The sequence below is a fragment of the Tupaia chinensis genome, unplaced genomic scaffold (assembly GCF_000334495.1).
Source record: "Tupaia chinensis unplaced genomic scaffold, TupChi_1.0 Scaffold138407_1, whole genome shotgun sequence".
NCBI classification, from domain to species: domain Eukaryota; kingdom Metazoa; phylum Chordata; class Mammalia; order Scandentia; family Tupaiidae; genus Tupaia; species Tupaia belangeri.
The window spans coordinates 3308448-3336325 of record NW_006198305.1 but is presented as its reverse complement, the minus strand read 5'-3'; the positions used below and the strand labels follow the sequence as shown (position 1 = coordinate 3336325).

Below are 27878 nucleotides of genomic sequence, written 5' to 3'. Positions count from 1 at the left end.
CGCAGCCAAATAGGTGTTGTGAGAAGGTTTCATTTTTAGCTGGGGAACTCAGGAGGCTTTTCTGACTGAAATCCTGAAGTCTACAGTATGTTTCAACCCTAGATAGCAGTTAAATTTTTGTTATTTTCAGCCTGAGTGGTGAGAGGAGGGGGGGCCCTGGAGGAGACTTAAAAAGGATTATTTAATCGTTGGCTGGGACGTCCCTAAGAACTCCTACATGGGCTGTTAAGCCCTGGGCTTAAGTGTAACTATCTACCCTAAACTATACAGAACAGAGTTTATCATGAAAGACTTCTAAATAGTCTATTAGATTTAAGTTCCCTTGCAAAAGCATGACGATTGGCAGACTAAACTGTGCTTCTCAAGGCCTATGGACACACACAAAAAACAAACACAACACATTTCTAATTGTGGTCAGTACACACACACACACACACACACACACATGCAGCAGAAACTAAAGCCTCCCAAGACAATGTGTATCCACACTCCAACGTTTTTCTATTCTATTTCATTTTGACAAAAGGCTGGTTAGGACCCACCACTATGACTTTATCATGACTTCAAGTCTTTTCTAAAGACCAGTGTGCTGCTGGGTCTACTTTAGGGCATGCTTTGCTCCTGTGTGCTGAGGAGCCTCAGCTAAACCAGTGTGGAAATATTTCAGTGAGAAGGTGGCAGGTGAACAAAGGCTTGGAGACAGTGCAGGAGTCAGCTGTGGGATTACCCATGGCTCACTAGGGGGAGTCCTAATCAAAGCATCCTTCTGGAAGGTTCATATTACTTCTGTGCCAAGACTCCAGTGGCATTCAGTTTAGGGCTGAGGCCAAAGGCTTAGGTGTAGTGGGAACCTGTGTTAAAGGGGACTAACTATCTCATCCACCCAGTGGGGGCGAGAGGTGGGGGGCTCTCTCTGTACAGCTATACAATGTGTCCCTTCAAGTCAGTCCAAATTCAAATCTCTCTGACCTTTCCCAGGCTGAACTAGGTGGCTGAATGTTGGTTTGCTAGAACTGTTAACCCCCCAACAACTCCCTTGATCCATCCATCCTTATCTCCATTCAGCAAGGTTAAAAGGCTGCCTGGGGCAGCATTAGAGACTCCTGACCTAGTCTTGGTCTGCTGACTTGCTCTCTCTTAGGAGTGCCTAGTGAATGGAACAAGAACACAAGCAGGGTGATTGTAGAAATTTGGGGCATGTATGCTCCAGGCACATGTGTGTGAGCTGGGTGTAAGAACCAACACTGATAAGCAGAGGAAGAGTTTCTGGTTTGCTAACAAAGCTTGCTCTTAGATTCCGACAATGCCATAGTCACAGCAGCTGACCTATCTGGCGGCCTGCTTCTCACAAACACCGCCCTGCAGCTGCCCAAGAACATGGTACCAGGACAGTTCAGAGCAGGGTGAACCACCTGCCAGCCAGCCGGGAGTCAGCTTCCACCAGTGCAAATGGAGTGTGCATTCATGTACCTTGACTATTGTACAATCAACATAGACAGCCAAGAGGTGCCCCCAAGTTCAGTAGTGATCCCAATTCTGATTAGGGTGAGCAAAGACACCTTTTTGGAGGAATGAGAGCTGAGCTGGACCTTGACAGACAGATAAAATCTCAACTATGCTCCATGGCACTTTCTGATTTCCCAAGAATTTTGTGGCCAAGATGCAGAGTGAGAAGAGGGCAAGGATCCTGAGGGTCTACCCAGAATAGTCCAGCTCAGTTGTGCATGCATCTTTCCAGGCTTGGCGTGAAATGCCATTTGAGGAATGGGAATCAGCTGCTACAACCATTTTCATACAGACCATCATAGGTTTTGAGGTGTCATCGCAGAATAAAGAGAGGATGAACAGAAAGCCCTGAGGAGAATGGATGAAGGGAAGATACTGCAGAAGGGAAACAAGCTTGAAGCGGAGGTAGGAGTATGAGTGCTCAGTGCCTGCAACAGAGGCATGGAGCAAACTGGAGAGGCTGTGACTCAATGGCTGCAGAAAGATGGAGGTCTCTGAGTCAGACGTGACCGTCTACCAACATCCATTCCCCTCAGCCCGCTTCCTTCTCCTAGGATGGACCCCAGGCTTCAGAGCTGTGTCTATCCTTAAGAAAGATAGTCTGAATGAGCCTATAAGCCTGAAAGAACAACAGCACAATGACGTAAAATTATAGGAGCAGAGAGTGAGATGGAGTTGAAGCTAACGCAGGAAACTAAGAACAGAAAAACAGGAGGAAACCCAGGTGTCGCAGAAGGAAGAGAACAGTTCATTATGGCAGAGGCTGTGCAGAAGATTCGAGAGGGGAATGGGGAAGGGTCCTGATGGTTTGAATGGATCTTGGAAAGGATGGTTCACAGAGCAGCAGAGATTGGACTTCATCGTAATGGGGTCCTGGTAGGGTTGGGATACCAGGCATCCAGCAAGATGGTGGAGTAAGGGAAGCCCTGACAGCAAAGTGGGTCCCTGGCCTGGGCTAACAGGCAAGTGAGTGTCACTTTCCCTAGGAAGACCTACTGCGGAGAGTGACAGAATGAGGAACGGTGACTGGGCACTCCTGTCCCTGCCAAAGTTGGGTTGCCTTCCATCCAGGACAAGGTGATGAAGTATCTTTTCCTTACAAACCAGGATGGTGGTCCTCTTTTCCAGGCATAGAAAATTATATTTAATTATGATCAGGAGAGGTGGAGGTAGGGAATGCAAAGATGAAGATGATGCAAGCTGCATACTTGAGGAGTCTGTTCCCATTAATCTAGCCCCCAAACTCCCACAGAGTCAAAGAAATGTGATGTGACTTCTAAACAGAGCAGGACCAACTTCTCCACTCTACCGCGATCTCCCTGGTAGAGTTCCTATCTGCTGGCTTGGATGGAGCCCCCTTTGCTGTGTACAACACATGTAAATATAAAAGGTTCCAGTGGATGGCATAGTGGTTACATTGTTGGACTTCCACATGGTTAACTGTGGTTTGGATTTCGGACTTGGTGGCTTGAAACTCATGTTGGGCATGAGTACATGACTACCTAAGATGCTAGAACAGAGAAGGGACTGTGGTGTGGCGATCCTGCTGGGAAGTGATTTCTTACCTTCCCTCTCACTGTCTCTGTCTGTCTATCCCTCTAGCAAGTGCATGCCCTCTGTGGCAAAAATCTCTTAAAATAAATAAATAAAAGGTTCAGAAGTGCAGATCTATGATGAAACTGTAAGGGACAACATGCTGAGTCTGTAGTTAATTACATCAGCAAGTAATTTCTACAAAAGTTTTTGGGGTATATTACAATAATATACAGAACAGACAGTGCCCCCTTAAGTAGAAAAAGACATGGAATGGTGGGAAAAAAACCAGTAGGTAACTCCGTCTATCAGAAATCAGGTAGATATGGGAGCCAGATGGTGGTACAGTAGTAAAACGAGATGTGCTACAAGGCCACATCTACCCCCAGGAGAGAAGGTCCTGGGCTCAGGTCTAGAGACCTCCTTCAGTATGCAGGGCATACTCATGCCCAAGATCCAGGGCTTGATGAGGTGGGGGAAGACTGGATGTAAAGACTTGTTGGGAATGCTTTTTCTCTCTCTCTTTCACTCATGGCAGAGATAAATAAAAACAGACAAACAATTAATAAAATGAAATCTGGGAGAAGAAGACTCGTCCATGGTTCCTGAGAACTAGTGATCTCAGGGAAAAAAGAGAAATGAAGATTTTCTACTGATAATTCAGCCTCCAGCCCACAAACTCGAGTGGTAGGGAGTCCCTCTAACATTCTCTCTGTTTCTTTTTTTTTTTTTTTTTTTTGAGAGATTTTCACTGTAGGGCGCGTGCGCTCGCCAGACAGACAGAGAGAGACATAGAGACAGAAAGCGAGAAATCACCGCCCAGGGGGGATGGTCACGCCGCAATCCCTTCTCCTCCATTCTCCTCTCGGGATCCTGGGCACACACGCACACGTGCCCGGCGTGAGTTTTAAGCCACCGGGTCCGGGACACGAACCGCGGTCAACTACGTGGGAGTCCAGCGACATAGCCATTACGCTAACTGCTGGTTCCCGCCTTCTCTCTGTTTCTGTCTCTCTCTGTCTCTGTCTTCTGGGGGTTTTTTTTTGTAATTTTCTTTCATAAATTTTTTTTTGGAGAGGTTTTTTCACTATAGGGTGCGTGCGCTCGCCAGAAAGACAGAGAGAGACATAGAGACAGAAAGCGAGAAATCACTCCCCAGGGGGGAATGGTCACACTGCAATCCCTTCTCCTCCATTCTCCTCTCGGGATCTTGGGCATGCACGTACATGCACCAGGTGTGAGTTTTCAGCCACTGGGTCCGGGAGGCGAACCGCGGTCAACTACGTGGGAGTCCAGTGACATAGTCATTACGCTAACTGCTGGTTCCCCTTTCATAAAATTTTTTAAGGTAAAGTATTCTCCTGGCTTTCAGCTCCTCCTTTATCTTGCTAATATCCCCTTCCCCCTGCCCATCCAGGGGCAAAAGGGACAGGCCTTCAGAAGAAGACTCCTCCATGGCTCCTGAGAACTAGTGATTACAGGCTGGGCAGTGTTTTATTTTTTGCTTTTAAAAAAAATAATAAAAATTTTTCCTTCTTTTTCTCTGTTTTTTGTGTTTTTTTTTTTAATTATTATTATTTTTCTTCTCTCTCTCTGTTTCCTTTTCTTTTTATCTCATCACTCTGCTCCTCAATCTCTAGTCTCTGTGTTTCTAGACGGATCTAAGGGAACCATAGCCAAGCATCCAAATACTATTAGGGTTAACATATTCCTCAATATCCACTGAATCTGCTGAACAAAGGGATAAAAACAGAACGGCAAAGAGATTCCTGATCACCTCCTTCTGCATGCTCCTAAATGCTCAGATTGAACTTCAAGAATTAGGAAGAAACACACCATCCATCAAATGACTAGAAATCACCGCAGGGCCACAAGAAATATGGGAAAGCAAGAAAATACCTCTCCTTCAAGGGAAAAGAATAACTCCTTTTCATCCACAGACAGTTCAATGGAAATCATGGAAATGTCTAATAAAGAATTTAGAATATTCATGATGAAGCTAACAGAGATGGACGAGAAGAGAGACAAAGAACTTCAGAAGAGGCAGGAGAAAGGAGCTGATGAGTTTCAGGAGGTCAGGAAATTCTTGCAAGATCTAAAAGAGGAAAGACACACTTTAAGAAAGAATCAAATGGACCTGTTAGAGATGAGGACTTTAATACAGGAACTCAAAAGCTCCCTTGAAAGTATTAAAAGCAGACTAGATCATACAGAAAATAGAATCTCAGATATAGAAGAGAAAATTGCTGGCCTAGAAAAATCCACCACAAAGACTGAGAAAATTGCCCCCCAAAATGAGAATAATATATGAGAAATACCAGATACCATCAAACGTCCAAACATCTATATAATTGGTATCTCAGAAGGCGAAGAGACTCATAAGGGCATTGATAATCTATTCCATGAAATCCTTCAAGAAAATTTTCCAAACCTAGAGAGGCACTCAAAATCTAGTCCCAATAATTACAAAGGACCCCAAATAGAATCAACCCAAAAAGATCTTCTGTAAGACACATTATAGCCAGATTGACCAAAATCACAGACATAGGCAAGATACTAAGATTGGCAAGAGAAAAAGGGCAAGTTACCTACAAAGGATATCCCATCAGGCTAACAGCAGACCTCTCATATATTCAAAGTGCTAAGGAAAAAGCAATTTCAACCAAGAATACTGTACCTGGCAAGATTATCCTTCATATGGGAAGAAAAGATAAGAACATTCTCAGATAAACAAAACCTGAAGGAATTTACCAACACCAGACCAGAACTCCACAAAGTTCTCAATGGAGTGCTATACCAGGAGAATTAAATACAGACACAGAAATAAGAGTTCAAAAACTAAGAAAATGACCAACTTAATCATAGGGACAAGAATTTAATATCACAGAATTTAATCAGGAAGATAGAATACAACAGAAGACACATTAAGTACATGAGACTGAACTGGTGAAATAGTATTTTATGACTTTTGACTAAAATATTGCTGATTGGGACCAGCAGTTAGTGTAATGGCTATGTCACTGGACTCCCATGGAGTCAACTGCAATTCGAGTCCTGGACCTGGTGGCTTAAAACTCATGCCAGGCACGTGTGCGTGCGTGCCCAAGATCCCAAGAGGAGAATGGAGAAGGGATTGCAGCATGGCCATCCCCCCTGGGGGGTGATTTCTTGCTTTCTGTCTCTCTGTCTGTCTGGTGAGCGCATGCACTCTATCGCAAAAACCTCTCAAATAAAAAAATTGCTGATTTTTTTGTTTGCCAGTTTTAAGGATTTTTGTATTGAGCTGAGCTGTTGATAGGTTCATGTATCTACTATTTGAACAGAATCCTAACCTGTTTCCTGGCTTTAAGTTCTAAGCAAAGTTCCTTAGCATTTCTTTGATTTATTAAAGTTTTTGCTTTTCTTGAAATTAACAGCTGAACTTGCTATTGAAAGTAGATTATATAAGAAATTGTGTGATCAATAAAATGTGGGGGAAAAATGAATTGAAAACAACTGTAGACAGCAGAGATAGTGTGAGTGGAGTGTGGGAACTGGCAGAGGGTCAGAAATAGGGGTAAAATACACACACGCACACTCATGCACACACACACACACACACACACACACACACACACATATATATAAAATATATGAACCTAGAAATGGAAAATTATTGACAATAACATGCATGATTAAGCCACTATGCAGTATATTCTGGATGAGAAATCACATTTTGTATGCTGTGATGATACTTAGGGAATGAATGTAAATTAATTAATTTTTAAAAGTTTCAGAAAAATAAATAAATAAAGTTAAAGAAAATAATTAAAAAAAAAAAAAGAAAGAAATTTGATAGGTGGGTAAATTCCTGCTCCATTACTAAACAAAAGAAATGGAATACATCTTATCTCCCTGTATCCTGTGATCACTTTGGGTAGGAAAATCAGCTTATACCAAAGAGTTTATGAGAAACACATGACAATGGCCCTTTGTCTTCTTGGGGTGAGAAAGGACCTGCCTAAATGTAACTTGGCACATCAACATTTATGTCCTTTAAAATCATAGGGAACCCCTCAGAATCTGGAATGAGAGCTAGACACACACACGCAAATACACACACACGCAGAAAAATTCATGGAAGAAATGACCTCGAAATAATAACAGCAAAGATCTCTGAATGGTTAACTTTTTTGGAATGATCTTCAATTTTTTCCATATTCTTTTAAATTTCTGCTCACATGCCTACATTATAAAAATAACTGGAAAAGAGTTATTCTATATAAAAATTTGCAACAATAAATTATGAATATATGGCTATGTTCACTCTCTTTGGAATAATAGTTATCCTTCAGTGTCTCCTCCAGTCGCCCAAGATGCTGAAGGGAAAGAAGGCCAAGGGGAAGGAGGCTCTGGCCCCGGATGTGACGAAGAAGTGGGAGGCCAAGAAAGTGGTAAATTATGTTTGAGAAAAGGCCTAAGAATTTTGGCATAGAACAGGACATCCAGCCCAAAAGGGACCTCGCCCCTTCATCAAATGGCCCTACTACATCCCCCTACAGAGGCAGAGGGCACTCCTCTATGAGCGGCTGAAAGTACCTCCTGCAATTACCCAGCTCACCCAAGCCCTGGACCTCCAGACAGCTAGTCAACTGCTTAAACCGGCTCACAAGTACAGGCCGGGGGCAAAATAAGAGAAGCAGCAGCATCAGCTGGTCTGGGCTAAAAACAAAGCTGCCAGTAAGAGGGATGTCCCCAGTAAAAGGGTGCCTATTCTTCCAGGGGTTAACAGTCATCACCTTGGTGGAGAATAAGAAGGCTGAGCTGGTGGTGACTGCTCATGACGAGGACCTCATCTAGCTGGCTGCCTTGCTGCCTGCTTTGTGTTAAAGAGGGGGGTTCCCTACTGCATTCTCAAGGGGAAAGCCAGCCTGGGATGCCTGGTCCACAGGAAAATCGCACCACTGTCACCTTCACACAGGTTAACCGGGAAGACAAAGGTGTTCTGGCTAAGCTGGTGGAAGTGATCAGGTCCAATTACAACAACAGATATGGCAAAATCCACCATCACCAGGGAGGCAACGTCCTGGGGCCCAAAGCCTGTGGCTCTTGTTACCAAGCTGGAAAAGGCAAAGGCTAACAGCATGCCACTGAAGTGGGCTAAATGGACACGGCTGTTTTCTGTAAGTCCAGATAATAAAATGCTCTCCTTCGGCCGTGAAAAAAAATTATCCTTCAGTGTCAAGCAAGCAGCTGTCTCAAGGGGTCCCTTTTGATGCAAAACTAACATGAACTATGGGCAAGACCGTGACAGGGTAATGTCTCAAACTCAAAATACATTTGGAGGAAATTTGAACAGTCCATGTTCCATTTAATGCATTTTATAAAACAAGATCTTCAAGCTATATGTGTGAAAGATCTTCTGACTTGTTATTAATACTTCCATTTAAAAAAAAAAAAAAGTAGTTTCTATGCTCTACTATATGCCAAGAAACTATTCTTTTCCTTTTTATTATTTTTTGTGATATAGGGGATCTGCCCAGGAGAAATGGGAGTGGAGTAGAGTGAGAAATCAGCCCACAGCGGGGCTGGGGCATGGCCACACTGCAATCCCTTCTCCAGTTTCTCCTTGGGACTCTGGGCACTCACACAAATGCACCCAGCGTGTCTTAAGCTGCTTAGGTCTAAGACTTGAATCATGATGTTGACCACGTGGGATCTATTGCCTTAACCTCCACATTGCCTGCTGTCCCATCAATTAACTATTCTTCACTTAGGAAAGGGAATACTAAAGAGGAAAGAGGGCTGGCCTCATGGCCTAGTGGTTTAAGGAGCAAGATTTCACATGACTGACTGCATGGTTCAAATCCCGGTCCCGATGGTTTGAAAAACACATCTGACATGTGTGCATTAGTGCCCCCAAATCCCCATAGGTTGAGGAATGAAGAAAGGACTGTGGCATGACCATGCTCCATTGAACTCTTTATGGAGGGTACACACACACTCTGGCAAAAATTAAAAAGAGACAAGAGAGATGTCAAAGAACAGCAAACCTGTTTACCTGCCTTCAGAGGAAAATTGCACCGAAAGGCATTTAGCACTTGGCAGAGGATCAAGAAATAATTGTAGAGATTTAAAGGTTTTTAGTGGTTTTTCAATCTCCTGGATAACAGATTACTCACCCGAACACCCAGCACTGTGTTCCTACGCGCTTGCACTGTGTGTCAGTGAGGTAAGCATAGTACTGTCTGAAAGAACAAAGATGGAATTCGTTAAGTGATTCTGAAGACCAACAAATCAGTATATAATTAAATCACTTTACAGAGTGAATATATAAAAAATGTCCCGCCTTAGTCCATGTACTTGAGCTGCTTGATCTAGTTCTTTTCAAGGGAAAAGAAATGTTCCTGTAAGAAATTTAGAACTCAGGTTAGATTGGAAGGAGAGGAGCAGTTTCAAGAGCCAGATTATTGGCAAAGGTGATCCTGATTCAGTGACAGACTCCCACAGTCCGGAGCCAAAGTAACCCCAAGTGGGTGCTTCAGTCTCCAGCTCTGTGGAGGTGATTCCAGGTCAAACGCATGGCTCATTAATTGATATTGTGGCTCTATCCAGGACAAAGGTGGCTGATTATGATCAGGTAAGGACGCAAACATTTTAGGCTTCCAGAAACTGGAATGGGACCTCACTGCACTTCATTGGCAGTGAATGCCAATGACTTTCAATGTCACTGACACAATCAGACAAAAGAGACAATGACGGAGTTGAAATGCTTACAGCAGCACTGTCCAGCAGAAATACAATATGGAGTCTTCAAAAAGTTCATGGAAAATACACAATATGAAAAATTATACAATTTTTTTTTTTTTTTTGGAGAGGTTTTTGCTATGGGGCACGTGCGCTTGCCAGACAGACAGAGAGAGACATAGAGACAGAAAGCGAGAAATCATCTCCCAGAGGGGATGGTCACGCCGCACACACTCCCTTCTCCTCTATTCTCCTTTCGGGATCTTGGGCACACACGCACACGCGCCCGGCGTGAGTTTTAAGCCACCGGGTCCGGGATGCAAACTGCGGTCGACTATGTGGGAGTCCAGTGACATAGTCATTACCCTAACTGCTGGTTCCCTATACATGTATTTTTTTAAACTCATACTTGAATTCCATTTTCCCGTGAAAATTTTAAAGTCCCTCTTGTACAAATGAACCACAGATGCCATTTAAAAATTTCCAGCTGCCATGTTAAAAGTAAAAAGGAAAGTTTGGGCCAGCTGGTGGCATGGTGGTTAAGGTGCTGGACTCCCACATGGCCGATATTGGTTCAAGTTCCGGACCTGGCAGCTAGCTTTCTCACCTTCCTTCTCACTCTCTCTTTCTCTCTCTTTGATGATTATACCAAGTCAAAATATAAAGCTAATAATAAATAATTCTTAAAAAAAAGTAAAAAGGAATATATAAAAATAATTTTGTAACATGTTATTTAAACCCATGTTTAAACCTATATATTAAAATATTATAGTGAGTCGGGAACCAGCAGTTAGTATAATGGCTGTCGCTGGACTCCCATGTAGTCGACCGCGGTTTGCGTCCCGGACCCGGTGGCTTAGAACTCACGCCGGGCACGTGTGCGTGCGTGCCCAAGATCCCGAGAGGAGAATGGAGGAGAAGGGATTGCGGCGTGACCATCCCCCCTGGAGGGGTGATTTCTCGCTTTCTGTCTCTATGTCTCTCTCTGTTTGTCTGGCGAGCGCACACGCCCTATAGTGAAAAAAAAATTATAGTGAGTTATCTTAAACTGGTTTTGTACCAACTCTGAAATCTGGTGTGGACTGGCCACTTTTCTAGTGCTCCAGAGACACACGTGGTGAGTGGGGCAGTGCAGTGTATGGTTCCCTAAGTATCCCTGAAACGCAATCCACCCCTTCAGAAGTTGCATCTAAACGACGGAACTCATCTTCTGTGGGCTTTGAGGACTTGATTAAAAACTATGATAAAGGCACAAACTCCATGGGATTGAGATACCTAAAGCTCATCCATGAACTACTGCTTCCTTCTCGCTCCCAAGACTGGGTGGGAATTCTAGTTATAAAGAATGTAGTGGTGATGTGCTGTTCGAGAGACTGGATTCCCCGTGACAACTGTGGTTTGAATCCCTGGCCTGGTCAGAATCTCATGCCAGGCACTACTGTGAGTACTCAAGATATGATGGGCTAGAGGATGGAGGAAGGGGACTGCAGGGTGACCAGACCCTGTAAAAAGTGCTCCTCTCTTTCTCTCTCTCATTTTCATGTGCACAGGCATTACGTGCTCTATCATGAACAAAGAAACAAACAAAAACAAAAAAGTAGGTTTTCCTCTAACTTTACATTGTTACGTAATTTGCATTTATTAGTTCAACTAATTTACCCACTAACAGCACTCATCTCCCTAAATTATACTTTATATTGTCAGATTAAGAGACTGTCACTCAAATATCTTCTCAAAGCGGATTTGGGTGAAAGTCCAGTCACAAAAGAAAAAAATGGAGACATGGTCTATACAATTTATGCTGGAACCTACAAGCTTTCTCTCTTATAGCTATGCTAAAATCCACTAGAGCGTTTCCCTCTTTCCAAGTAACTTGTCAAAACACCTCCTTACATGGGAACTGTTTCAAGCAGCATTAAGAGCACTGACAGTGGCTGATTTTTAAACAAACAAAATAAAGACTTGTGTAGAAATCCATATGGTTTGGCAAATTTAAAGTTCAAAACATTGGATTTTTATTTCTTTTTTTTTTTTGAGTTATTTTATTTAACTTTATTTATCTACTTATTTTAATTTGACCAGAGAGGGACAGAGAGAGAGATAGAGAGAGAAAAAGAAGGTGAGAAGTCAAGCTGCCAAGTACGCCAAGCATCGCCATGACCCCTGGCGTGTGATTTCTCACTTTCTCTCTCTGTCTCCTTTTCTTTTTCTGGTGGGCACATGCAAACTAAAACAAACACCTCAGTAATCCCACAGCTTCTGAAAAGCTAAGAATTTTTTTCAACGATTTTTCTTTTTAATTCCAGAGTACACATATGCTCATGAAAGAGAGAAAGAGAGAGAGAGAGAGAGATGTTCCCCAGTGGGAGGCAGTCACACTGCGGTCCCCTTTCCTTCATCTCTCCCTCTTGTCAGGGTTCTGGACATGCATAAACCACTCCCAGTAAGTTTCCAAAGCCACTGGGGCTGGGATTCAAGCTGCAGCCAGCCCTGTGGTCTTTCTATGTCCAACTCCTTTTTTTTTTTTTTTAAAGTTTCTAAGATCTAATTGCCTTTTATTAGTGACTCATGAACTGGGCAGCATCCATCTCCTTTCTACCAGAGAGAAAGGAGCTCCGATGAGCTAGAGAGAGAGGGAAAAGACTATTATATAGATACATACAAATGGAGAAAAGGGGCCAGCAGATGGTGTGATGGCTGTGTCGCTGGACTCCCATGTAGTAGACTGTGGTTCAAGTCTCGGACCTGGTGGCTTGGGACTTGCGCTGGGCGCATGTGCCTGTGTGCCCAGGATCCCAAGAGGAGAGCAGAAGAAAGGGGATTGCGGTGTGGCCATCACCCGAGGAGGGTGATTTCTCTCTTTCAGTCTCTTTGTGTCTTTTTGGCGAGTGCATGTGCCCTAAAGCAAAACCTCTCCAAAAAAAAAAAGGAGAAAATATGGACAATGAACAAGTAGTGGATCAATAGTTTCAAGGTTACTGACCTTGCAGGGGTACAAACCAAAAAAATCTCCTTGGCGTAATGGAATATAGCTGGTATCTTCTGATTCTCAGAAGGTCAACTCTCTCCTGGCTAATCAAAAAGTCTGGTCTTATAAGTAATTAGTTTAGGTTTGGATGTGATGATGTGGAACCTCCATTTGGGGCCTGCACCCTTTTCTTTAACACTACGTATTGGCATTGATTAGATGGGTGGGTAGCCTTTCCCAAGTTTATCCACTGTAATCTATGTACAACTCCTAACCACTGTGCTATGAGCCTGGTTCCAAAAAGGTGCCTCTCTTAACTGCTTGGTTTATATTTTTATTTTTGGCTGATCTTTGGTATGACAGCAACTGATCAATGCTACTTCTCCATATTAGTGAAAATCCAAATGCCATTTCTAAAGAAGAAAAATGAGACAAATGAACATGTTTTACTTTGAACTTCATTGGACCAGCGTCCATGGGGGATGTCTGTGAATAACTCCTCACCTCGAGGACCCTATGTAAATCTAGGAGAATAATGGCCTGAACACCCAAACTCATCTCAGCTGTCCGGGAGGACTGCAGAAGAACAAAAAGGAAATTAACTCAACTGGTTCTAAAAAAAGCTAATCAAATCTTATTCTAAAAATAATGTCATTTATAACTACAGTCCTACCATGACAACACTTTCATATTTTCTAATAATCTCATTCCAAAACACTTAGCATCCCTGCTACAAATTTTTTAAATATGTTATTATAGGAGAAAAATGACCAGCAGTAAAACACTACAAATGGGTTTGAAAATAATGGATAGAACTACTGGTATGGGGTTGATTATTCACTTTCTTTTTTAGCACCCCAGTAATGTTACTGGGTCTGAGAGAAAAACATTTTCTTCACATTCTGGGTGTGTAATTCTTTAAAATGGTATCTTCATCGAAAATCTGTTAGCTTATGTAACTTCTCTTACGCTAAATGGGACAACATAAAGAAGGGTAATGTCCTCAAATGACAGCCAGGCTTGTACAGAATTACCTCACTGTGGGAGCCGTGATGCCACCAATAAAGAGAATTCTACACCAGCTTAATGGATGACTGGCTTGGAACACAAAGATATGCTTCAAGAAGAAGGTATTCAATTCGGTCAGCTGAAAAAAGGAGGAGAAATTAGTCAACCTCATACTTCCATGCTCGTCACAATCATACAGTCTGCAAATAGACATCCTACAGCTAAGAATAACTGAGACAGTCAAAGCATTTTGAGAAGATATATGGGGTCTTCCAGGGCTGCTATTCGAGCTAGTTAACAGCCAGTACAAACAGGTACTGACCAACTGGGAGTCCAGAGTGAGGTGCTGGTGGGGAGTTAGGGTATCATGGGGTCTCAGGGCATCAGCTATTTGCCAATTCTTGGTTTACATGATTGTCCCTTGGCTTGTGTGTGAGCCACAAAGAAGGCTGCCTATCTTAAAAGTGACATCTGCTGGGTTTTCCTTTATTTGGGGACTATTTTGTGTCAGTGTATCTAATGATTCTAAAAGAGTCTTCATGCAAAAGTCTCATGGCAAGTCTCCAAAGATTCTGAGACAACCTGGAGAAAAGAGGATCAATAACAAAGTTTAGCCTCATAGTCTAATGGTTAAGGAAATCAGATCAGATGGCCGGCCAGGGTTCAAATCCTGGCCTTGGCAGTTTGAGGAACATGCCAGGCATATGTGATAGGATAAAGGTCTTGTCTGACAGGATAGAGAAATAGAGAAGGGATTGTGGTATGACCATGTCCCTTTGTGTGTGTAGAAGGGTGCTTTCTCCCTCTCCCTCTGGTGAGCACATATGCTCTCTGGCAAATTAAAAATAAATAAATAACAAAAGCTGTCATTAGAAAATGAAGATGAATAGGGCCAGCCAGGTGGTTAAGGCAGCTGAATCCCACAAGGCCAACTTTAGTTGGCCTTAGTCCCAGGCCCAGTGGCCTGAAAAATATGCCGGGCGCATTTGTGTGTGTGCCCAAAATCCCAAGAGGAGAGTGGAGAAGAAGGGAATGTGGCGAGGCCAACCCCTGGGGGGGGATGCTGTCTCACTTTCCCCCTTTCTCTCTTTCTCTCTCTCTGGCCCGTCCTGTACCCTACAGCAAATTGGAAAAAAAGGAAGAAAAAGAAAGAGAGTTGTTGCTAGTCCTTTTCTGAGCCCCTTGGCCATCTGAATTGCTTGCTTCTCTCATGTAATGGCCCACTCAGAACTGTTGCTTCTCTCCACTGAGGACAACGGGGTGGAGAACTGACATTACTAAGGCCTCCAATCTCCCACAGGCAGCTTACTTAGCGCTCTATGAATCCAAAGGGTCAGGGAAGGTACAACTTTAACCCTCCAACAATGAAAGAGGAACGTAAGTTAAGTCTTTTTATTTGTTCTGTTGGTCTTAGAAATGATCACTCTAAGAAGTCATTCACTGCCCAACTCACTGGATGGTGGATGCTGAACGCTGCTTTTATCCAGGAAATCTAACATTATTCATCTGTAATTCAAAGATCCATACAATAGTTTTCAATGTCTTCACGGCAAAGCAAGGCCTGAGGCAGAAAGCATCACTTCCTTTAATGACCCTGCATGCCAACTGTAAGATATTACACCTTGCAAAGTATCTAGTCGGTAAGCAACGTGAACTAATGAGAACGCTAAATTGCTGGAAGGTTCTGATTTTGCTTTTCTGCCTGGCTGTGGGCATGAGGAAAATAAGTACCTGCCAGATGATCATGAAAAGGTATATCCCAGCCACTCTCTGAAAAGATGACTTGGGGTCGAACCACCTGACGTAGGTCCAGCTGGCAGGAGTGAACTGCAGCACGGCTCTTTTGATTTTCCCAGTGGTGGTGTGAATGTCCCTGTAAGAAGAGAATGGCTCCAGTGAAAAATCCAGAGAGACAAGGAAAGGGGAGAAAAAACAAAAACAAAAACACGGCTCTTTTGATTTTCCCAGTGGTGGTGTGAATGTCCCTGTAAGAAGAGAATGGCTCCAGTGAAAAATCCAGAGAGACAAGGAAAGGGGAGAAAAAACAAAAACAAAAACAAAAAAAAAAAACTGTGCATTCATGATTTTATAACAAATGCTCAGAACAGAAAGATTTCTTTCTATTTGAATGGTCTCAAACAAAGGTCTCTCTATACACAGGTGAAGCGGCTGACAGAAGCAGGCTCGATGGGGAATTTCAGTGATGACGGGCACGGCACAGCAGTGTCATCACAGTCAGAGGTTAGGGTGTGGCCGAGCCAGGAGAGGTCTCAAAATTTGTGAATTGGTGACAAAAGAAGCAGAGAGGCATTAAAGACAACGATCTGGAATCAGCCCAGGAAGAATGCGGATGCCAGCAAGGAGACGGTTCCCACTCACTGTTCCTTTCCCCAGCTGGGGTATTTTAGGAAAACAGAGCACACGCTCCATGTTCTTGAGATCACCCACATCATTCCTTTACCCTATTTCTTCCCCAGAGAAGTGAACAGTTTGGGTTGATGAACAGTGATATTTAACCTTTCTTCATTTTAATCCTAGAAATCACTTAATTAAAAAGTTTCGTACTCCCATGATAGACACAAACAGTCCCACGTTTTACAAATGAGAACATTTAGGCTCAGAGAACTGGCTGCCGCAGACTCACCTCGTAAGCATCAGAGCTGGGTGCAGATTCAGCCCTCTCATACTAGTCCAGGAGAGCCGAAATCCAAGGTAAATACCATTTAAGACCTGGTAAAGAGTCTTTAATTCAACAAAGATTTATATCAAGGACCTTTATGTCTCAGACATTGTGCTAAGTGCTGAAGGCTTAGGTACCAGCAGGTCGGGGCCTTTGGTTCTGGGGGCTGGGAGCAGGGGAGAGCGGCAGGAAACCAGGTCCGTTCCTTCATCCTCCCACCTGTCCATCCACAAGTACATACTGAGAACATCCACAGCAAGACTCGCAGCATGACAGCAACAAAAATGAGAGACTACCCCAAAACAAATAAGAACTACAAAGGACTTTGACTTTAGAAAATGGCAGAGGTGCACAGAAAAATCTAGAAGATGGGAATAGAGACACAGTGTGATCCAGAATCAGAATATTTACTTTCGTAAAGAGGTTAATTCAACTTAAACTAACCTATATTCAGTTATACATTTTATGTGATACATTCAGCTAATCTTTAAAATGCCAATGGCATTTTTGGTTTCATAGTTGGGTTTATGCTTTGGCAAGTAGCAAAAGGATTCTGAGGTCAAATTGGAAGCATAAATGTATGAACACAGAACAGGGTGGTGGCAGTGTTGAAGGAGTGACCACAGCCCAGGGAAAATTTAGACTCAGACGCTTGTTAACTGTTTGTCCATGGGCAAATCACTAAACTTGGGCCTCAGTATTGTCATCTTTGACTTGAAGAAAATAACAGTGTCTACCGCTAGGATTGATGTAAGGCTCAAGTGAAATACTACTTACAAAGCTTGTTGGGAGCAATACCTGGAATGGCTACTGGCTTTGTTACATTATGTACTGCCTTGACTGTATTGAAAAATATCCTTTTAAGTTAGTGGCCAAAGAAAGGATTACTAATAAAAGGTATAGAAAGAAATTGGTTAATCAATTGCAAAAACATTGTGAAATCTCCCTCTCATACCAAATACCAAAATAAATTGGAGATCAGTTAAGTAACTTAACTATAATGAAAAAGACAAAACCTTTAAAGAACTAGAAGAAAATACAAGTTAACAGTACCTGAACTGAAGCATTAAAAGATTTTTTTTGGAAGTTCTAATGAAAAATCCATCACAAAGTAAATTAAAAAGGGAATGACAAAATAGAAGGAAAAAAAAAATCACATTGATGAGAAAGTGTTATAACCTTCACCTATAAAAAGCACTAATAGGAGAGGAAAAAAACCCAAAAGATATGAGAGTAGAAATCCAATACAATCATGTGGCACTTAAAGACAGGAATACATTCGGAGAAATGTGTCATTAGGCAATTTCATCCCGGTGTGAACATCACTGAGACACACTATAAGACAGCCTATGACACATCTAGGGTTTGTGGTCTAGCCTATTATAACTTTTTAATAGTATTTTTAAATTTTTATTATTCATTCATTTTATTTTAATTGGACCAAAGAGAGACAGAGAGAGAGAGAGAGAGAGAGAGGAAGAGAGAGAGGGAAAGCGAGAAAGCAGGTCACCAGTCCAGGACTCGAACCATGGCTGGCCATGTGGGAGTGTCCAGCACCTTAACTACCACACCACTTGCTGGCCCCTAGCCTATTATAATTTTATAGGACCACTGTGGTATATGTAGTCTTCTGGGACTGAAATGTCATTAAGTGGCATATGACTGTATTACATGATTTTATGTGAGATAAAATTGACAATGATTTAAAAATAAAATTTAACAAAAAGTAAAAGGATACTCACACACACACACACACACACACACACACACACACACGAGGGAGTTGGGTGTCCTTCAAAAAATTCACGGAGGATGCATATTATGATTTTTTTACATGAAAATAAGCTGTGCTTTAATTCCATTTTCTCATGAACTTTTTTTGTGTACACTACAGTTAAGATTATAAATGAGTGTATTCTAAATTTATTCATAAAAGGAAAAAAAATATCAGAGATGTACACAAAGATCTATGCCCAAGAACGTTCACTCTAGTCTGTATAAAAGTAAAAATTTCCAAATAATCTGATGACCATACAGAGAACTGGTTAAATACTATGTGGGTTTATCCATGTTGAGATAGGAAAAAGCTCTTTAAAATTGCATTAATATTTTAATGATGTGGGGAAATGCTCATATTTGATTAAAATAAAGTTTGAAACACAATAAAAGTAACTACTTCTTTCATCTCACTACAATTGATCATTCCCTCATCCAGCTGAGAAGCAAGTTCAACGAAGCAAGATAAAGCAATGACGGTGGTGTCCCTGCCCTCCATGGACGCCCAGAGGAGGGACATGCAGCTTAAACTAGAGTCGGAGACAACTTGCTGAGGAGGTGACAAGTGAGCTGAGCAGGCAAAGAAAAGGATGAGCAGCCTGGTCCATGGGAACAGGGTTGAAATCTTGGGAAAAGAGAGAGGAGCACGTGCATGGACACATGCTCGGGTGCCTGGGAGGGCGTAGAGAAGGGCCCTCCCTTGCCCAGCCCATGGATGTACGCTTTGTCCTAGAGACCATGAGAAGCCATCACAGGGGCATGACACGATGAACTGGACATTCTTAAAAGGTCACTCAAGCAATGGTGAGAGAAGGCTTGGAGGGGTGGACCTGGGGACAGGGGACTGATTAATCCAGTGACGGGAGTCCCGACGCAGGCTGAGGCAGCAGGGATAAAAAGGAGGGGATGGAGTTGAGAAACATTTTGAATCAAGAGGGTGTTAGGACCCTCTGAATATACGGGGTGAGAAAGAGGACATCATAAATGATTTCGCATTTTCTGGACGAAAGCTTGAAATCAGGTTTATAATCACTTGTAAGTTTTAATTACCAATGTGCAATTAATTCATTATATCAAAGACTGTACTGAAGTTGACTCCGACTAAAGCACTCAAATATACATTATGCAAAACTGTGACAAAATGTCCAAAAAGAAGACGACTCACTTGAAGCTCGCCCAGTGGTAAGTCCGCATCTCTAAGAACCGGCAAACGACCATGCCCAGCCAGATGCCGCCTCCGTTGCACAACAGGATGTCCAGGATGACTTGGTCCCACCAACACTCAGCGAAATTGGGCAGAAGGTGCATGAAGAAAAGCTGAAAAGACAAGGCATGCTGGCTGGAACAACAACTCAAAACCGGAGGATCAGGCAGAACGATACAGTTCCTTTCTTAATACTACATCGTTTTAGAAAAGGTTGTTGTGAACATTTCATTTTTTCCTAATGTATTGGGTAGTCAAAAAAGTCCTAAAGAATTTTTCTATGTTTTTCTATGCAAAAATGCATCAGGACTATTCTGATGACCCAATATTAAAAAAAACAATGATAATAACAGGGTCTGAAAATCTGATTATTTTTTATATTGCAGATGGTTTGCCAAGAGCACTTATCCAAATAACTTTTTTTTTTTTTTTTTTGGCCATGGGGCTTAAATAAAAAAATAGCCCCTCTAAAAATACTATCTCTGAATTTCCCTGGCTGATGACAACATGATAAGGATCCAGGAGGGGAAAGGTAGAAGAGTTTTCATATCTTACCACAAAGTGTAGGTATATTTCTCAAAATGGGCAACTTGAGAATTCACATGTATGTTTCAGAAATATTCCATAGAAATGTAGGCAAAATAGTGAATAAATCGTAAAAGCAGAAAGGTTATGTCTTGATATGATGTAGGACACCTGCCAGTGTAACAGGAAATCTCACACGAATGGATCCACAACAGAGTAATGACAGTCTTCTTTCAAATCCAGGATTTGTAAGATGGTGAGAGATAGGAAGTCAAAGGGAGGAGTAGTACATTTACTGAGATGACCAGAAACACACAATGAAGTAGACTGTGGTTGAGTGTTACCATGGTGACAGAGATGGAGTACAGTGGGCACCAGTTAGAGATTCACTCGAAAGGCAACTGGAGAAAACATCTGTAAATATGCCAAAAGTGGGACATTAAGGACAGAAATGACTGATTTTAAGAGACAGTACATTCCAGAAAGGCATAACAGTAAGGTCCATGGGGAGAATAGAAGTGTCTTTTGGAAATCGGTTTGTCCAAAATAATGAGTGTATCAACTGTGTCCAGATGGCATGCCCTGTTGTGTGGATTTAAGAAGGTGAAATTACAAAGACAAAAGCCTTGGGGTTTTCTGGAAAGAGACAACCGTGAAACTACAAACCTCTGAAGTAATATAATAAATTTTGCCAAGATAAAAAAAGTAGTCATGAAAGCATTTTGTACTTTAAAAATGATATACAAAAACATGACCATTTTTATTCTTCACGTGCCTGCTGCTGAGACTCGGAAGAACAGCTACTGACTGCCATGTGGTGGCTTGTGGCTGCTTTCCCACCCTGGGGGGCCTGGTGCCACCCTTCAAGTACACTCCCAGGTTCCAAGCCACAGGATGGAGAGAAACTTCAGCAGAAGTCAGTGACGCAAAACTATGTGAGGGAGTGGGATGCAGAGGCCACCCGTGAATCTCTGGAGCTTTCCTAGAAGGCATCAGGTTCTGAGGGTGAGATGGGCCTCTGGGAGGTCTGAATCCAAGGAGCTGGGAGGCTGTGTTCATGCGGCCAGAGCACAGCGGGCTGAGTGGAGAGAGGCTTGGTGAGGCTGGGGCTGGCAGGCAGTGGCCCTTAACCCTGGGTCTTACTGGCTGGGTCAGAAATTTGCTTTTGTTTTTAAATAATGGACAAACAGTAAAGCGTTTTAGTAGAAGAACTTGAACTTGTAGAGGTCTAACATAGATCACAACTGGCAATTAACAGTGTACAGAGACATGAGTAATTCAGACAAGAGATGATAGTCAATGAGAAACGAGGAGGTGCAGAGACCAGAAAAGAGGGGTCAGAAAGGAGAGAAGTGGAGGAACAGTGAAAGAAGGGACAAAAGAAAGCCCGGTCTGTGGTGTGAGGAAAGAGAGAGCCCATGGAAGGCCTGGTGCCCTGCCCAAGGCCACCCAGCAGTGGGTAATGAAGGCACTTGGAATTCCAGGGTAGAACAGGGTGTAAGGGCAGGATGTGGGCTTTGCATCTGGAGTCCAATCTCGGCTCATCAAATTTAACACGGCTCTGAGCTGCGGTCCCCGCATCTGCATGATAGGAATACACATGCACAGCTCTCCCTGGTTTATTGCTGTTACGGATGGGCTGAGTGGTGTCCTCTCAAAGTTCCTATGCTGAAGCTCTAACCTCCAGTGCCTCAGAAGATATTTGGAGATGCTCACTGAGAATATAAAGAACGTGAGGTCATACCGAAGTACAACACGGCTGGAGTAATGATAAAAAGAACACCCGAAAACTTTAATCCACGTACAGGGACAACTCCACGAGAACATAAAGGTAGAGATCGCAGTGATGCGCCTATAAGCCAAGGCACACCAAAGACTGCCATAAAATCACAAAAAGATAGGAGAGAGGCCTGAAACAGATGTTCGAAAACAGTCCTCAGGAAGAATCAACCCTGCTGACACCAGGATCTCAGACTTCCAGCCTCCAGAGCTGGGAGAGGCACAATACCGGAAGTTATATCTAATATCTGCTTCTCTAAGTTAGTGTCAGGACGGTGACTAATAGCATGAAATATATCATGCCTGGGACCACATTTTGTTCTCTAGAAATGATTAAGGACAACACAATGATTGAACAATAATGAATTAGTTCCCAAACTTTCATTTTGCTAACAGTTTCAAAGAACTGTATCTCTTCCATTAATTAAGTGGAACAATTTTTTGATTATTGAGATGTTGAAGCTACACAGGAATCCATTTTTCAGTTACAAAATACCTTGGATGCCCTTGTAATTTCAAAACAACCAATTCTATTTATCTTAAACTGGAAACTAGTTAGTGGGTATATACTTTTTATTTTTTTCCAAGAGAGAGTTTTTTTTTTTTTTTTTTTTTTTTTTTTTTTTTTGCTATAGGGTGCATGCACTCACCATAGAGACAGAGAAATAGAAAGGGATAAATCCCCCCAGGGGGAAAGCCACGCTTCAATCGCTTCTCCTCCATTCTCCTCTTTGGATTTTGGGCACACACGCTAGCTTAAAACTTACCAGGTCTGGGATTTGAACTGCAGTAGACTACGTGGGAGTTCAGTGACAATTATGCCATCTGCTGGTCCCATGACCCATATTCTTCTAGGCAGATCTCATTGCCATTTATTTGTCTCACTTAGGATATTAACTTTACCTCATTTGTTTCTCTTTGAGGCTTGTGGTATAGAAGCACACTTATTAACAAAGAAGGTTTGTTTTTTAAACAAAGCTATAAAATATTCTCATGTGATGGTTTAAACGCGGGGTTGAAACACACAGACCACATTCTTCCCACAGGCAGACTATGCAGGCTATGCAGCCCACACAGACCTGTACACCCTCTTACCTCGGTCAGTTCCCAGGTAATACTGATTGTCCAGCAGAGGCCATAACTACGGATCAGCAACGCCTTCATGGCCCAGCCCCAGAAATGTCCAAATGCAAATATATCGAAATGGCTGATGATCCTCTCCCAGGTGATTACATGGCAGTTCACAGCATACTCCTATTTAGAATAAGAAAGAGGAATGACTAAACTCTGGACATCAACTTGCTTCCACAATCCGACGGTAAATAAAGAGAACTCATTTAAACTTTAACAACTAAGACAAGAGGACTACAAAAAGTTTGTGGAAAAAATGGAACAGTAGTATGAGTTTATATTTTTAATAACTTCAGACTCTTAAGGTAGATAGACAAGTATTAAAACTTATAAATCAGAAATATCTTCCCCTGAATTGTAAAAGCTGAGTTATATGAGAAGCAAAGTGATTTTACAATATATATGTATGTGTGTGTATATATGTATGTGTATATATGTATGTATGTGCGTATATGTATGTGTGTATATATGCATGTGTGTATATATGTATGTGTGTATATATATGCATGTGTGTGTATATGTTTGTGTGTATATATATATATATATATCACATTTCTAAATAATTTAAAATCTTGTATTTAGTATTTATTATCACTGACTATATGATGATACAGTACATCATTCCTCAGGACTCTCCACATTCCATATCCTTCTTTCTCCAAATGAATCTGATGGGAAGTAGTTAGATATGGAAAGCGGGCACCTGTTATCAGCCAGCTGGAAAAGTTCCTCTGAACTATACTATTTTCAAATTCTAGCAATAATACTCTCTGAGGCAGCAAAAGAAACTCCACGCTTCCCTGTCTCCTCTGCAACCCACATCAGGTTTTCTACCTCAGATAAAACGTGTTTCAATTTACAAAGCTAAAAGGACATCTTTTTTAAATCTATTTTTTGAAAAGCAGTGTGATGTCATTATGCTATGTAAGTGGGAAATCTGGAGAAAGAAGGATAAAATTCAATAGGGATAAAGTCAAGATAAGGCTTTAAAAAATAAACTGTCCTACAATCTGATGAAAGGTCTCTTCCCAGACTCTGGAACAGCATGTCCTTGACACAGGGAATCATAATCTGCCAAGGAGAAACACACTTGGCTGAAGCAGGTTAAACACTAGAGAGTAAGGAGAGCAGGAAGGCCTCGTCGACCTCAAATTCCTCCACCACCTTACCCTGTGTGCTCTGGAATACACCGTGTGGGTTTAAATTGGGAAGGCGTGAGGTCTATTTCCAGAAGGCTACTCTCAAGATAATCACAGGTTGAAGCACACACACACACACACACAAATATATATGTATATAAAAATAAATATAATGTTACCTGTCAATTAAAAAACTTTTAGAAGGCCAGCAGGTGATGTGTTTAAAGTGCTGGATGCCACACAGCTGACTACGCAGTTCGCAGTTCGAGTCTCAGACCCAGTGGTTTGAGAAACATGCCCATGCATGTCAGTGTGTGCCCACAATCCTGGGAGAATAAAGAAAGGATTGTTGCAAGGCCATCCTTGCTGGGGAGAGATTTCTCACTTTCCTTCTCTCTCTCTCTGTCTCTCTCTGTCTCTCCTGTGAGTAAACATAGCTTTAAGCAAAAACTAAAATAATAATAATAAATTTACAAAGTGTTTCAGGTTTATAAAGCATGTAAAGACTAATAAAAAAGAAACATTTATACATGAACCATTCTAATAACTTTTTTTTTTTTTTTTTTTGGAGAGGTTTTTGCTATAGGGCGCGTGTACTCGCCAGAAAGACAGAGAGAGACAGAGAGACAGAAAGAAAGAAATCACTCCCCAGGGGGGATGGCCACACCACAATCCCTTCTCCTCCGTTTTCCTCTTGGGATCTTGGGCAGGCACGCACATGCGCCCGGCGTGAGTTTAAGCCACCGGGTCCAGGACTCGAACTGTGGTGAACCGCGGTGGACTACATGGGAGTTCAGTGACATAGTCATTATGCTAACTGCTGGTCCCACCATTCTAATAACTTTAAAAAACAAGTATTTTTATGCTTTGAAAGATGGCAAGACCTTTTAAAATTCATAAAGAGTCAAATGTGTAATGCATATTAACCTTGGGCTTATTAATGGACTATTTGCCAATTTTCACTTTCAGGACACCTCAAGGTCTGGTCCTGCCTGGTCCTGGTCAGACTGCAGGGTGCCATAGTTTAAGGCAGTCAGGGAGCTACATGCAGGTATAGCCTGGGAACCAGGAGGAAAGGGCTTTACTGGAGAACAGGCCAGGTCCAGAGTCTGGAAAGGGAGCCAGGTGAACAGGTATATGCACCTGAGTAAACAATAAAGACCACTTCTGCCGACCTCCCGGCCAGAACTAGGCTGATCTGGATGGCTCTACCTTCTTTCTTGCTTGCCTAATACCTAACCAAATATCCTGTTCATTTAAACACCCAAGTTGTTTTTAAATCCATCTCACTTCCACTATTATTTCTTGCCATCGTCTTCTAAAATTGTGAGTATTTCAGGCATACAAAAAAGTCTAGACAATGCTGTAACGAACACCTGGGTATGCACCTCCATTTTAAGACTACAAAGAGATCTTGAACATCGTAATCAAATCATTTTATAAAATGATCTTAAGGTCTCTTTTATACTGAAAATAAATCGGATCTCTTTTATAAAAAGAGAAGACTACCAGACAATGCATGCCTTCTAAGTGACAGTACCACCTATGAGTACTCCCGCCATAAAAACTGAACTGGAATCAGGCATCCCACCCGACCTCTACATCTTATCTTTTCAGTTTATAGGAAATAGAGGGTGACAGGGAGATGCATTAAATGATGACACCTTGCAACTGCAAGCTACAAAACCCAGACATAAAAAACTCTATGAAACACACAATATGGTTTAGTCAACAGATAAACTCTTAAGAAAAGGAGGCAAAAAGAAGGAAATACTAAAAGAGATTTAAGGGACCAGCAGTTGGCGTAATAGCTATGTCACTGGACTCCCATGTAGTTGACTGCAGTTTGAGTCCCAGACCCGGTGGCTTAAACTCACGCTGAGTGCATGCACGTGTGTGCCCAAGATCCCGAGAGGAGAATGGAGGAGAAGGGATTGCAGTATGGCCATTCCCCCTGGGGGCTGATGTCTCGCTTTCTGTCTCTCTGTCTCTGTCTTTCTGGCAAGTGCACGGGCCCTATAGCAAAAACCTCTCCAAAAAAAAAAAAAATTAAGAGATGCATCAAATGCATCCTTGTCTAAATCCTATTTTGAACATTTGGGAGGTGACGGGGATATGTGAATACTGGCTGCATTCTGTTAATTGCTAAGTGGCTATATTGAAAAGAAAAAAGTTTGCACACTTAGATATAATGTCGGAAACCTTTTCCCAAATAATCTAGGATGTGGGGGAAAAACATGAAACCAGACTGTGTGTGTTCTGAAGTTGCCAAAACTGGGTGATGGGTACCTGGGTGGATTTTCTCTACTCTTGCATATTCTTACATTTTTCCATCATAAAAATGTAAGAACATTGTTGAAATTGTCCTAGGGTTCAATAGTCAACAATTGTTTAATTTGCTGCCTTGTAGACTCTAAGCCCCAAGAGGACAGGGCGTGTGCCCACCCCTTCCCTAGTTACCACCAATGTGGTGTTTTGCACGCATCTGGAAAAGCTCAGTCAGTATTCACTAACCAACAAGTAAACAGAACACCGCCGCTTTAGACAACCCAATTTACAAATGAGCTGTCTCTCAATATTTTCAAACAGAATAAATATTTTTAAAAGCAGCGAACTTTCCAGACAAGTGCAAATAAAGCAAACAAATAAAACTGCCTCCAACCAGCCTCAATTTATACTACTAGTTCCAAGGGAAAAGGGAGTCTGGGTTTTAATACAGAACCAAGCACAGACCAGAGTCTATCAAGATGAGAAATGGGTGGCAGCAATGAGGGAATGAAGAGGGCAGGGTCCCTGACAGGGAATTCGACTTTCTGCCTTGCACAAAGAAAGGCACAACTTTCTCCCACCACAAGTCCTATAACATGGAAAGCCTTTCTCTAGAGCCATCAACGAACAAGTCCTTAAAACTGTGCATTTACAGTAAAAGTGGATGAGGGACAGGAAAGATGAGGCCCCTCTAGCACCAGCTGGCACTCTAAAGGCTGAAAGGGGCCCTGTGCTTTGCTTGGCAAGAAAGAACTTGAAAACTAGATTTTTTTTTCTAAAAATTATTTATTTTATTTTATTTATTCACTCATTTATTTTAATTTGCCCAGAGAGAGACAAAGAGAAGGAAAAAGAGAGAGGGAAAAGTGAGAAAGGAAGCCACCAGGTCCGGAACTCGAACCATGGTCAGCCATGTGGGAGTGTCCAGCACCTCAACCACCATGCCACCTGCTGGTCCCGAAAACTAGATTTTTAAAAGCCAGTTTCAGCTATTTGGGGCTGAAATGGTGACAGCCTGGAGTCCCTGTGATGCCAGTTTTGTATGGAAGCTGGATGTTGATAGCATTATTTGATCCGACTTCCTTCCACCAACTATGAGAACTGGATCAAGAGAGACACCAGCACATAAACCCGCAAGGGAGTTTATGGCATAACCTGACCATGTCTGTTCCCAAGAAAGTTGTTAGGGAAAGGATCATGCCTGAAATAGCTTTCTCCCAATATCAAGGGAGAAATACTTTCTTAAGGCTCCAGTGAGCATCAAAGCCCTTATTATTATAACTATATATTTGAAGCATAATCCAAACAAAAAATATAGGTGTTGAAGTCTGAGAGATCTACACGCTTGTGCTTTGACTGAGCTACTCAGCATTTTAACCTTCTAATTTCCTACTCTAAAATGCTACCATAAATGACTAGCAAACTTCCTTACATATTTGAGGTTTATACAAAATATCTATAAGGTGCCCCACACTCCATCATCAGTAACTACGATTACCCTCACCATAACCATCGTGTTCATGATTATCATCATTACCAAATAGTAGATCGCCCTGTGCCATTCTCTTCCTTTCAGTAAGAAATCCCAAAACAGTCTTTTCTCTCTGAGGCTTATAAGCAAGTTTGAGCATTCCT

General features: G+C 42.1%; 1 protein-coding gene across 2 annotated transcripts in view; it reads right to left on the bottom strand.

Annotated features, from left to right (window-relative positions):
* Nucleotides 1-27878, bottom strand: part of PTDSS1 (phosphatidylserine synthase 1) — a 76483-nt gene that overhangs the window by 15258 nt on the left and 33347 nt on the right. For both annotated transcript variants that reach the window (XM_006161304.3, XM_027765479.1), the window contains 5 exons: nucleotides 22801-22959; nucleotides 19363-19514; nucleotides 15473-15614; nucleotides 13768-13880; nucleotides 9201-9266 (listed from right to left, as the gene is read on the bottom strand). In XM_006161304.3, coding sequence (XP_006161366.1) covers nucleotides 9201-9266; nucleotides 13768-13880; nucleotides 15473-15614; nucleotides 19363-19514; nucleotides 22801-22959 — 632 coding nt within the window. The remainder of the gene's footprint in view (nucleotides 1-9200; nucleotides 9267-13767; nucleotides 13881-15472; nucleotides 15615-19362; nucleotides 19515-22800; nucleotides 22960-27878) is intronic.